A 12,095-nucleotide genomic window follows, 5' to 3' on the forward strand; every position below is an offset into this window, starting at 1 on the left:
ATTGCAGTATTTTGGTCATCTTGTGGGACACAAAGCGTTCTGATTGTCACCAGATTAGTCCTTTTAATTCCAGAACAGGAAGACAGTTGCATCTGCTAGCCTGCCAAATGCAATGCTGGTCTCATGCAAGGTTGCTCTTACCCAAACCAGTTCCTACAAAGTGTCTTCTCTGCCCATTCTCACATCAACACTTGAAGCTCCTTGACAATTTTTTGGGGGCTGTGCAATTCCATCTATGAATCTTTTCAGCCTAAATGCCCCTTTGCCCTGAACACATTCCTTCATAAATTAAGTCATACCCTGGATTACCGAGGAAAAAGCACCAGAACCCAACTGCACCTAAGAAGCTATTGCTTGAACATGCATTTCAGCAGAGGATCCTGCTTGATGGCAGGCTGTTGGCAGACACAACTGCAGCAGCTCTGGACAAACACTGAAAGTTATTTTTCTCCCCACTCCTGGCATCCTTAAAAGCTCTTAATCTTTCTCCCCAGTATCTGAGCACACTCAGCAGCTGAGAAAAATGAGTATATAACTGGAAAAGTGCCAGGAGACATGCCGCAAGAAGTTTCATTAAATTAAATGGCTGGACTCATACACGCTGGTCTTAAAGGTAACACAAATACCAACTTCAGTTGCCAGGAAGCCATCCTATTGATATAGGAAGAATGAAAACAGTAATTATGGCAAAGTAACTGTCAGCACCGAGTGAAAGCTGTCATCTGCTGCTGTCCATTTCTGCTTACAAAACCATTTCTCAGCTGAAATGGCTGTAGTTCAGGTAGAGCTTTGAAGACACGCAGCTGAGTGCACAAAGGCCGCAATGCCTAGGAGCTAGTAAATACAAGCTACAGTATACACAAACAGTGCAGATGACTGATAAAAATAAAAAATAATGAAAATCTTAAGTGCCCTGATAAAGAGTCCAGAGCCCCTGGATGCTTGAGCCATTTTGGCACAAGGCTTTTTTTCACACCTTCACAAGACTCCAGCTGACACTAAAAACACACAGGTTGAAATGTGAACACATGCAGAGATCTGGCAGAAAGCCGTGGTATTGCAGAAGTCCTGAGACAAGGCCAAGGCACCAAAATAAATCCCTACAGGCTCAAGTGGGACTTATGTGGTGCCTTGGCCTCGTGCTAACCTCTGCAGAGGAATGAGTTATACCCACAGCCTCTTGACGCGTGAGCTTACCAGCAGGAACGCTCAAGATCCTAAGCACTACCGCTGGTGGCTACCTACAGCCTGGGCAGCTATTTTCTGTCACCCGATACAGCAGGTGAAGCAATGCCCGTGAATGACATCGCTTACGGTCTGTCTGGGAAGTTATTCTCTGACCCAGTCTCTGTAACTGCAAAGCTTTGAGAACAGAGGGGGAAAATGGAAACCAGACACTTATTTGGCCCTTCTCCTCCCCATCCTCCTGCCACTTACACCACCCAAAGTAATCCTGGCGCAGCCCTGCCAGCCAAGTTCAGATAGGGACTGTGTCTGCCTAGATGGAAAGTTTCTCACACGCAGTGTGGAGAGTCAGTGACAAAGTACAGTTTTTAAAAACACTTTAAAAGTGCACACATTGAGTCTTTGAAGTGCCCACTGGTCACAAAGCAATTCTTGCATGTTTTATCCTTGCTGCTGGAATTTCAGCTTCCCTTTTTATAGCTGAGGAACCTAGAGTATTTATAGGCCACTGAGACACCAGTCCTCCAACAGCACCAGAGATGTGCAGCAGCAGGATCTGAGCGCTCAGCTGAGCTGGTGCTCACAGTCCCAGCTCCACGGGCTCTTAGCAAGATCCTCAGGTGGACATCCTGGAGAAGGCATGGAGATGGCTCCACATTTGCTGCTGTTCCCATGGAGCAGACGAGAGAAGAGCACACCCACTCTCGCTCCCCAGCTTGTGCACACACGTGCATTGGGTTTCTGTCTGCAGGCTGTTCTACAGCACTGCCTTGCTGTGCCTTGGGCTCCGGCTGGAAGTCAGAAACGAGACACCGAGTCTGTCCTCGTTCACCCACCAACAGGTGAATTGTGTGGGACAGGAGACTAGAGAGGACTTTGCAAGCAGTCAGGCCTGCTTTGTCCCATTGCACAGGTCATGAAATCTGAATCTCAAACTCGTAATATCTCTCGTTCTGGCCCAGAAACTTGGCTTCGGCCAAACGCCTGGCATCAATTTCTACCAGCTCTGACCAGGGGCTTAACAAGCAGCTACGCTGTTGGAAAGGATTTTACCGACACAGTACTCTACAAGTGCTTGGCCCTCGGTTGAGCGCCGCATCCCTGCGAGCAACTGTGCAGAATCCTTCTGTGTCTCTCTCCTCTCTCTCCCCTTTCACACCGTCCTCACCGCACAGGTCACTGCAAGCGCACTCATACTCACTGCTTCTGAAGCAAGTGCTGGTGCTGCTGCTGCTGCTGCTGCCGGTAGGTCTCAATCGTGTGCTGGGGAAGGTACTGCATAAGCTCCAGGGACTCTTTGATCTTTAGTAGCATTTCATATGTCTCCCGTCCCCTCACCTGGATCATGGGAAAAAGGAGGAAAAGAAAAACCTTAAAGGACTGCATCTAGAATGACAGACACCTTAGCATGTTTTAGATAAAGTCAAGTAAATAACCGGAGCAGGATGCAAATACTCTGTTTAAACACTATGCATACGCAATAAAACCGCTAAGCCTTGTGCTAGAGGTACAGCAGATGATGTTGAAGAGTGATAATCTGACACTGCAGGCTAATGAACATCTTGGGGTTGTCATCTGACTTGATGTAAATTTATGCCAATCAAAAGCAAGATTCTGATGCAATCTGTTATACAGAAAATGTCTTCACCTGCCTCAGATGAATTTTACATGCCTTGAGGAGAGAGGGGAAAAAAAAAAAAAAAAGTACTTGAATTTGGATGTTGGGTTTGGATCTCCCTTCTCCTCTAAGCACACCATGGTTTGTGATTTATCCAACTAAATGTGGCTCGTGGGAAAGCAGCTAAACAGTCGATTACAGATACTTCTTGCCTTTTCTAATCCTACGCTTAACACAGCGTATTTCACTTCTATCACTCCACAACGATGGTAATACATATAAAAGCTACAGAAACATCCACCTTTGTCAGTAAGGCAACACTCATTATCTCTAGAGAAAGTTCAAGTGCCACAGACCCAGAAATGACAGAGGAGGAAACTCAGCTAGGTCTCCAAGACAATGTTTCCACCAGGACAGGCAGATCCCTTGGGATACTCTCATATGCCTTACATAAGCCACTCTCAGTCAGCAGCTAATGAGGTTTTTCATATTTTTTGTTTGGAATATGTATTTACAATAGGTATCTCTGGGGATTAAAAAAAAATAATTCCACATCCCATCCTCATCCTCAGTTCTCTCTGAGGTCTAGGTAAGCAGACCTCAAGTCTAGGTGAGACTTGCCTCAAGTCACTGAGGAAGACACTAAACATAAGGTAAATGCAAAGATAGAGAGAACTCACCGGCAAGTATAAGAGCTCATCATCTGGGGAACGTCTTTTTTTGATAGATGTCATCTGTATGCCATGAGTTCCTTGTCGAAAAGCTGGAAGAGAAATCCCAAAAGCATCCCATAAAAAAACAAAAAAACAAAAAAGAAAAAAAGAAAAAAGAAGAAAAAAAAAAAAAAGAAGAAGAAGAGAAGAAAGACATGAAGTGCATGGCCAGCTCAGATCTGCAGTGCTCTGAAAGAATCTCTGCCTGAGCCACTCCAGAACTGCACTTGCAGCTCCTGGCTCCATAAGGCAGACACGATTTTGCAGATGTTGGGTGGCCATACTGCTTAGGGAAACACATCAGTCAAGAAGTGCTAGATATATGGCAAAAACCCCAGCAAGTCATACCTAGGACAAACACTGTGTCTTTGCAAGTTTTGGTATTACCATGCTCATGAGCTATTGGCGGATCAGTGATCCATGAAGGCAAGAGAACAGGCAGGGAGCACACAAAAGTCACTGCGAAAATGAAGCCCCCTCCAATCTGCCTCCTGTTAGAACCTGCTGCTTTGCTGTTCAGCCTAATGCCATCACTGAGTGCACACAGGAAACCAAAGCTGCGTTTCCATATCTTGCGTGTCTGATGAGTACACTGCACCCTTTAAAGCACAGAGAGAGGCCACTCGCCAGAACACCTCTGATGCACAGCAGGGTTTACATGCAGTCTGAATCTAGAACCCTGTGGCTGGAAGACACATGCCACAGCATGAGACACTCGTTAGAAGGAGCAGAGAATGACAGCACAGTCCCAAACAAGCAGTAAAGGTTCAAAAGGTGATTACCGAGTCCTAGCCATGTACCTTGAGGGTGGCAAATAAACACCGCCTCCAGCCACTGCTGGCAGGGCTGATCTAACACAGGCAGCGCAGCAAGGGAGCCTGCAAACCCAGATTGTCAAATGTCGCTTTGGGAACACCAGCTCATTTTTCAGGCTGATTGATCCTGGGAGACCAGACATCTAATGCCCTCCTGCCTCTAACAGCCCATGCACAGCGCCGCTCCATCCCCGTGGAACCTGCACCTGGTGACAGCACGATTTGCAATCTGCCCAGCTCTGCCAGCTACTTACGGCGCTTCGTACCATCACCATTCTTTGTGCTGTCAGAGACTTGCTGCTTGCGGATGCTGTCCTCGTCTGCTTTGCGATCTCTGCCTGGGCAAGCGCAAATGCGGGCTTCAAAACATCGGCGGCCCAAGACTTGCCCACTGGGAAAAGAGGTGAGAGGAAACATCAGCATCCCTCAACTTCAGTATGTGCAGACAGACCCAAACCTCCCATTTCCCAGTCAGGATCTTCCAGGTGTTGGGCAGCTCCCACCCATAAAGATTTGAAAAATATCCTGTGGCACCTTGCATCAAACTGTCCCTAAGTATACGCAATGCTGCCCTGAGCAGAAGAGGAGCCAGAAGGTCACCTCTCAAGCAAAGGGCTACACTCGTGATGCACTACTTACTCTCTGGTTTCCAGTGTCACAATGATGAGGATTGGGCGACGGTTCATTCCTCCCACGCAGCTACTGTTACACATGAAGTTGTACAAGACTGTCGTGAACTCTGTACCAACCTGGATGAGACAAAGGGGATGAGCAGAAGATACGGTGGATGGAAAGCTCTACTTTTTCCAGGCTCTTCTCTCGTACTCCCACAGCTGTGCTGCAATCAGACTAGCATGAAATGAGCCCCACCATAAGGCTTCCTTAAAAGAAATTGAGAACTCCTGCTCTCAGGGGATCAAGAGATCATTTAAAAGTTCATTTCTGACAAAGAGGAAGAAGGGTTTCATTGTGATGAGGATGGGGAAAGCACAAGATCCCAACTCTTTCGACTAGGGTTAAAACCCCCACCCCTTTGTGTGCCGGAATGCCACCACCCTGAGCTCACAACGTACCTGGGGTGGCTCATAGGGGACCAACACGCTCTGCCTCCCGGTGATGGGGTCTTCTACATACTGGGCATGGCTGTTCCCTTCCACCCTGATCAGGTGGCTGGGAGGTGCAATCTGCCCTGCAAGGGTAAGGAAGCAAAAAACCAAGAGACACTGTTCAGTGAAGCAAGTTCATGCGCAGGGCAGCAAGATCTTCCACCAAGAGAAACCCCTGCACCTGGACCCAGAGGTCTACCAGAGCACACACGTGCCTCCCAGCCCTTAAAGCGTACCTTCCCAAGGTCCCCACTGCCAGACAGAGGCAACGCAGACTTTCTCAAGCTAAACACCTGAACATGGGCTTCCCGAGATCCTGGACTAAGTGAGCCCAAACGTCAACTGAATGGCAGCTCACAGCCAACTGTGAGCAGATATCTTTGAGCAGATAACTCCATGTGGATTTTCACATTGGTTGAAAGCTTTTCTTTTCCATCCCCTAATGTGTACATGAAGCAAATTCCTTCAAGTCTCAATCCCTACTCTTTTCCCCATCAACTGCTAGCCCTCCTCTGTTCCCTCCCATCAGTCTTGATCCTAAGGAGCTAAAAAAGATTCAAGCAGCAGGAAAAATATGCATTTAATGGTCAGCTTGAAAAATCATGCTTGCTTACAATGACAGCAGAAGGGAACATGGTCATCTTTGGGTTTAGGCCCCTTTCCAATAATTTTAAAAAGTATTTTCCTTCCGGCAAATTTTCTATAGTGTTTCTACACCATACAACTATATTCTGAGGAGAGAAGCCTGTTATGGGTTCATCCAAAAATTTGTTTTGTGTTTGAAGGGTTCATTTCTTACTCAAGAGACAGCATATTTCTAGAGAAATAATTATTTCAGAATAAGAATTTGTAGATTTAGGTTTTTTCTTTCTTAAAACTCCATCACTGAACCAGCTATTAACCCTCAAAAACACTAGTTCTGTCAGAAAAGCACTTTCTAATATGAAAAACTATTTCAAAGGACTGTCTCAGTCCACTCTGATTTTACACTCCCAAGTCCTCACTTATTTTGAGGCTTGTCTAGCTGGCTGCATCATAACCAGCAAAGGGATCCAGGCTCCTAAGACATCCTGCTAACTGACACCAACCTTTTTTTTTTTTTTTTTTACAGTAGGAGATAAATAATGCACGTAGAGTAAAACAGATGCGCATCTGAACTTATGTGAACTTAAGCAGCCAAGGCAAAACGGAGCCCAGCCCATGAGTTTGCAGAAAACCCCAGGACATTTTTAAACCAGCTGCTACTTCACTAACATAAGGAGAAGCAAGTAAAAGATTAAAACATTAATACTGAACCAATAGTGTTAAATGTACAGGAAGGTTGCCTACAGTTGATGCTGGCACTTGGTGTTATCCTGCTAGAGATAAACAGCCCCTCTGTCTTTGAGGCGTGGATTAAGGACTGGAGATGATATTGCATCCTGTTACGAGATCCCTGTCCCAGTGATGTGGAAGCTCATTCCTGAGCACAAGAACAGCTGCTTCTCATTGCGGGAGCAAAAGAGGAGCGGGGAAAGGCTGCCAGAAGGGCACTGCCTGCCATGGGGACAGACATCCATCCAACCCGAGCAGGCGCAAAGTTTATTTCGGTACTTTCTTCCCAAGGATGTGCTTGCACAGGAACAGCTAAAGTGTAGTATGAAGCTTCCTGCTAAGCACGGGAAATAAAAAGCTGCACAAGACCTTGCAGAGAAGTCTGCTTCCAGCAGGTCTGCTGTGAAGCTGCTGCCAAATCCCTGCACCAGCTAGTCATCAGTCAAGCACCTTTGGAGAGGAACTACCAGCAAATCACTGCCCTCCTTACCCTCGTTGAACTCCCGGCTCAGCTCATGGTTCGGGCAGCGTTTGACCACTTCGGTGACATGTTCAGCTTTCTTGTAGACTGGCATAGCCCTGATGACGGCTCCCTGAGGTGGCGGGGTCATCACTTTGATCTGGATGGGACACGTCTTGGCAATCTGGCAGTACAGCTTTTTCAGTTCGGTGGAATACTGGATGGGAGAAAAGAGCAAGAGAGAGTCAGGATGTTCAGCTAGAGGTGGAAGTGTGCTACAAGGATGGAGGTGCCTTTGCACGTGTAGATGAGTGCACCAGCTACTGCACGTGTATTGCATTTTTTTCACACAACAGCCACACCACATGTGGCAAAACCCCCGGACCTTTACCTGTTTTAGAACAGTAGAGTACAAATCTACATCTTAATTTTCCCAAATGCAAAAATCTTCAGATAAAGACCACTACTCTTAAACAAATACAATCTTTATTCCTCTTGGCCACACACCCCCTCTTCCAAGGGACGCACATTACTCACCTAACAAAACGGACACGACAGAAGCCCTCCTACTTTTGCAGAGTTGTGCCAAATCTGACATTTTAGTCATCTTATAAAAGCATCTCAGACCTCTGCTGATCACCTGTATGGCAACCTCCCTGCTTCTAAACTCAAAGCATTGTGTCCATGAAGTAAGGGGGAAAGTAACAATACTATTAATAACTAACTAAATATCAAAGCTCAGAAGAGTTGAGCAGCCCAAAGACCAGGTCCACAGTGAGAGCTAGAACTGACTCCAAAAGGGAGGTTGTGACCATCTTGGGGTGGGAAATAAACACCTGAAGCAGAACAAGATGCTTTTATTCACTGTGCTAACTCGGGACGTACTAGATTCCCTCTTTTAAGATGTTCCCCACTAAAGCAATAACACTGGTGCAGCATTTTTCTGAAGCGTGTTCACATCTGGAAACCTTTACACAGCAGAATATCGAGGCACAGGCTGAAGTCATTGGTTTCTGTTCAAAAATCCACACTGAAATAAGGGCACGTGCTTAGTAGAAATGGTCGCAAGGAAACTCTTATGTGGTTCAGTACAGTCTAACCTAAACCCATTTTTCTGGATGTCCCCTGTGAAGGGGACTCTCTGATCTCCTCTGCTATAGAAGGTTGTTCCAAAAACCAGCTGTTCTTATCAGTACCCCACTCCAAAGGCTTTCTGTTTTCTCCCAGTGCTCAGACATCTGCAAGCGCAGAGCTCTCCCAGTAACTCTAACCATGTAACCCACAGGAATTGCTGGCATTTCCCCACTTCCATCTCTTCTGTTCTTGCAGAGGAAGAAAAGTGAAAGTCCCAAGGTAGCTGTTTTCTCAAAAAACATCTCTAGCAGCCGTGGCCGATACAGCCCCGGTCCCAACTGTTCAAACAGAGCACCAGCAGGTTCACACAGGTTGGGAGCACGACGTGGCCATCCACCCTGCTGGGGTGGAAAGAGCTGGCGCACGCATGGGTGGGTGGCGGGTGACGTGGCAACAGAAGGATTAGCTAGTGATATTCAGGGATTATTTGCATTTCAAAGCGTATGCCTTGCTAACACAGAAAAAAACGAAGTTGGGAGAGAGACACTGAGGAGGAGAGGGGGATTAAAAATCAGCCAAGCTGGTCCCTTCCCTCCTCACTCAACACCACCCTGCCATATGGCAGAGAAGATGCTACAGGTATTTAAGCTAAGGAAAAAAATTCTTTAAAATGCAAAGGCCAAGTTGTGCAATGTATTTTATGTGCCTGCAGGCTAGAGATTAAACCCACAAAGGATTTACCCAGCCCGCGGAAACAGGGAACATGCCAAACAATTACAAAAAAAGTTGCGAAATAGATCTAGATGATGATTTGTATCGTACATCTTTTTAACCTGAAATTCCTTATTGTTTTTTGATTAAAAAGCAATTCCTTACTGAAGGTAAGAGTGAGCTCACTATGTTGTCTTTTCATCTCAAGAAGCAGGAAAAGAATCACTTATATTTGAAAGAGGAAGAAAATTTAGAAAGCATTGTTTCCCTCAACACACCAGTTTGCTAATAGCATTGTGAAGGTTTCAAGGACAGAAAGCCTCAAAATCTCGAAAAGCCAAGGCATCCAGGCGATTTGTTAACACTATTGAAGTGTAAAGAAATTGGGTACCCAAAGGCGATGGGCTGCAATGAAAGCATAAATATGGAAGTGTGATGGTGCAGGGAGGGCACACAGCACACACCAGGAGCCAACGTGTCCGGTGTCTGCAGGCATTTGGAGAATTGAACAAATGGAAGGAGATACACGCCCCTCGGTCACGGATCAGAAGTGTTAGTGTTCACTGTTATTTTATGAACAATATCTTCAAAGACAGAATGCTGAGGTTATGGGGCGGGGGGGGCGGGTAGCAGAAAATCACTCCTTTCAGAAGGACAGGAGAGGTGCCCAACACGAATACCAAAGCTCCAAGTCAAACAGCGTGGCCCCTCTGCCAGCAAAGGCAGGGATCTGCTCCTTGTCCTCCCTTCAGCACCCCAACTGTCAGACCCCTTTGGCTACAACCAGCAAGGAAGGCATCGGACCTGCAGCTTAAATTCACAGAAAGCAAAACAGCTAAGGACTAATGTGTTACGATGAATAAGCCTATCTAACAAAGAAAAAAATACATATATCCCCAAAACACAGGGCAGACTCAAGAGCTCCAGGCTCTGGCCAACACCTTGAATTTGGCATGTCAGAGGAGGGTGACCAGGAGCCCTCCTCTGCTTCAGGATACAGGGCATGGGGAGGCAAACAGCAGCACCCAGCAGAGACAAACAAGACAGCAAGAGGCTGTGCCGCCTTTTTGTCATCTGATTGCAAGAGGGGTTCAAGCCTCGCACGCACCACACCGGGCTCAGGGCCATGGCATATCGCCATGATTTCACATCTACCTCAGGCACAGCCGCCTGTGAGCGTGCAATTGCTGAGCAGTTGGTCATTTAACACCAGTGTAAATCTGTCCACGGGGTACCTGCTGTCAGACAGTAAGGGGCTTGGGTTTCCCACCCTGCCAACTTTGCTGCAACCATGGGTAACCTGACGCTCAGCTATCTATTGGCATAAACAGATGCGAACAACTAGGTCATGGTGACTTCGTACTGGATCGGTGATAATCGCTATATCCATGAAGCAAGACAGGATATTGTATATAGATTTCAAAGCAAATACGCATCAGAAAAAAGCCCCAAGGCAGGAGCTGTCTGTGCATTCAAAGAGTGCCTGCAAGCAAGGGTCACCCCTCTCGGCACACATGCCTCTCCCCAGCGGTCTCCAAACTGCCCTACCTCGCTGACGTGACAATGCCCCTGCCCACCATTTTCCTACAGAAACTGACAGACGCTCACTGTATGAGGAGTAAGATCACAACCAGCAATTCCCAGAAATCTAGAGCATGACAATAAGTCAACGCACTTCTGTTACTTGCTAGTATAGGAAAATGAAATTAATTAGGAGCAAAAAAATACCAAAAATTAGCTTGACCCAATCAACAAACCTGTCCTTTAGCAAGATGACAGTAGTCATGATCTAGCAGCAAGAACAAAAGCTGCGCCAACAGTCTGAAGAGTGTGAACACTACTTCTACCAGACGCACAGACCAGAAAGTTATGTAAAAGAAATAAAAGAACAGAGCCTGGCGACGTGTTATCCGTTTGAGAGGGAGAGGAAAGAGCTTTGGCTCAGACTTTTCTTTGGGGTTTGAGTGCTGCACATCATGCCCAAATAAGCAGACTTCAAGAGATTGCTAAGAACAACAGTGAATTTAGCTTTTTACTTAATAATATGTTTTAAAAGGAAAGAAGAGAACATTCCAGTGCCTGCAGCCCTGCCCTCCCCACCTGCCTGTGCAGACATACTATATTACCCACTCTTGGCACCCTGGCTGGTAATTCAGTATCACAATACACACACCAGTTACCATCAGGCAACACCTGTCTGATTTCTTAGCAAGCCCCTACTCCGGAAGGTGTGTCAACAAAGGGTTTAAAGGAGAAAACAAAACATTTTTCACCTCTCAAGTGAAAAATTTTTGCTAGAAAGGACAGAAGTCTCCTGGAAATAAGTGCTGGGTGCAATACAAGCTGCAACGGCTTTTCACTGAGCATTCAATTCCCCTGCAAAACTCTGATGCAGTGAAATCCCCCAAGCACTACTTTGGAAATCTACCTCTAATATTGGTTTTACCATCTGATCTAGCCGAGGGATTACGGCCTCTAAGTCTTTAAAAGGAGCAGGGTTCAACCAGCTCTGGGAATGCTGACGGATGTCAACTTGAAGGTGATCCCAGAGGCTGGCTTATGGCGTGACAGCTCCCTGAGCCCCTTCTGCTCAGATCAACAGGTCTTTCAAATCTTTGGCAAACTTCTTTCAAGAAGTCACGTTTTAGTTCAACTCAGTTAAACACTAAATTCATTTTACTTGATGTTTTCAAAGCCAGTCAGCTGTGCTTTGTCCCCTATCAAACTAACTCCGAAAAGGGGGCAGGGAGGTAGGGAACAGGTCAGAAGAGTGGGAAAGCAACATTTACTTGCACCAAAGAATTTGCAGATGAGAAGCAAGGAGTTGCAAAAAACCAGAAAGTCACCTGCATAAGGTTTATTCTTTTATGAGAAAAAAGGTAGTAGGAAGTTACCTACTAAGAATAAAAATTTATTTATTTTTTTTTTTTTTTTATGAACAGCGATTTAACTTTTCATTTGCAAAAAAACCTGTTGGGGGCATGGCAGGGACACCAGATACATGTGTATGCACACGCACACACACTCTTAACAAGTGCCTTGTATCCACAGAAGGCTCAGCAGTAAAGTCCAAGAGCAGCTCTGCCAGGAGCGCTGCGG

The 12,095-nt window shown here is 46.2% G+C and overlaps 1 protein-coding gene across 4 annotated transcripts in view; it reads right to left on the reverse strand.

Moving 5' to 3' along the window:
* The window catches only part of TP63 (tumor protein p63), a 106,939-nt gene that overhangs the window by 14,913 nt on the left and 79,931 nt on the right, over nucleotides 1-12,095 (reverse strand). For 3 of the 4 annotated variants that reach the window (XM_075761254.1, XM_075761253.1, XM_075761251.1), the window contains 6 exons: nucleotides 7,242-7,428; nucleotides 5,405-5,520; nucleotides 4,971-5,080; nucleotides 4,586-4,722; nucleotides 3,484-3,566; nucleotides 2,387-2,523 (listed from right to left, as the gene is read on the reverse strand). In XM_075761254.1, the coding sequence (XP_075617369.1) occupies nucleotides 2,387-2,523; nucleotides 3,484-3,566; nucleotides 4,586-4,722; nucleotides 4,971-5,080; nucleotides 5,405-5,520; nucleotides 7,242-7,428 (770 nt within the window). The remainder of the gene's footprint in view (nucleotides 1-2,386; nucleotides 2,524-3,483; nucleotides 3,567-4,585; nucleotides 4,723-4,970; nucleotides 5,081-5,404; nucleotides 5,521-7,241; nucleotides 7,429-12,095) is intronic. The other variant, XM_075761252.1, reaches the window with a different exon arrangement.

The sequence above is a fragment of the Balearica regulorum genome, chromosome 9 (assembly GCF_011004875.1).
Source record: "Balearica regulorum gibbericeps isolate bBalReg1 chromosome 9, bBalReg1.pri, whole genome shotgun sequence".
In the NCBI taxonomy this organism is placed as follows: domain Eukaryota; kingdom Metazoa; phylum Chordata; class Aves; order Gruiformes; family Gruidae; genus Balearica; species Balearica regulorum.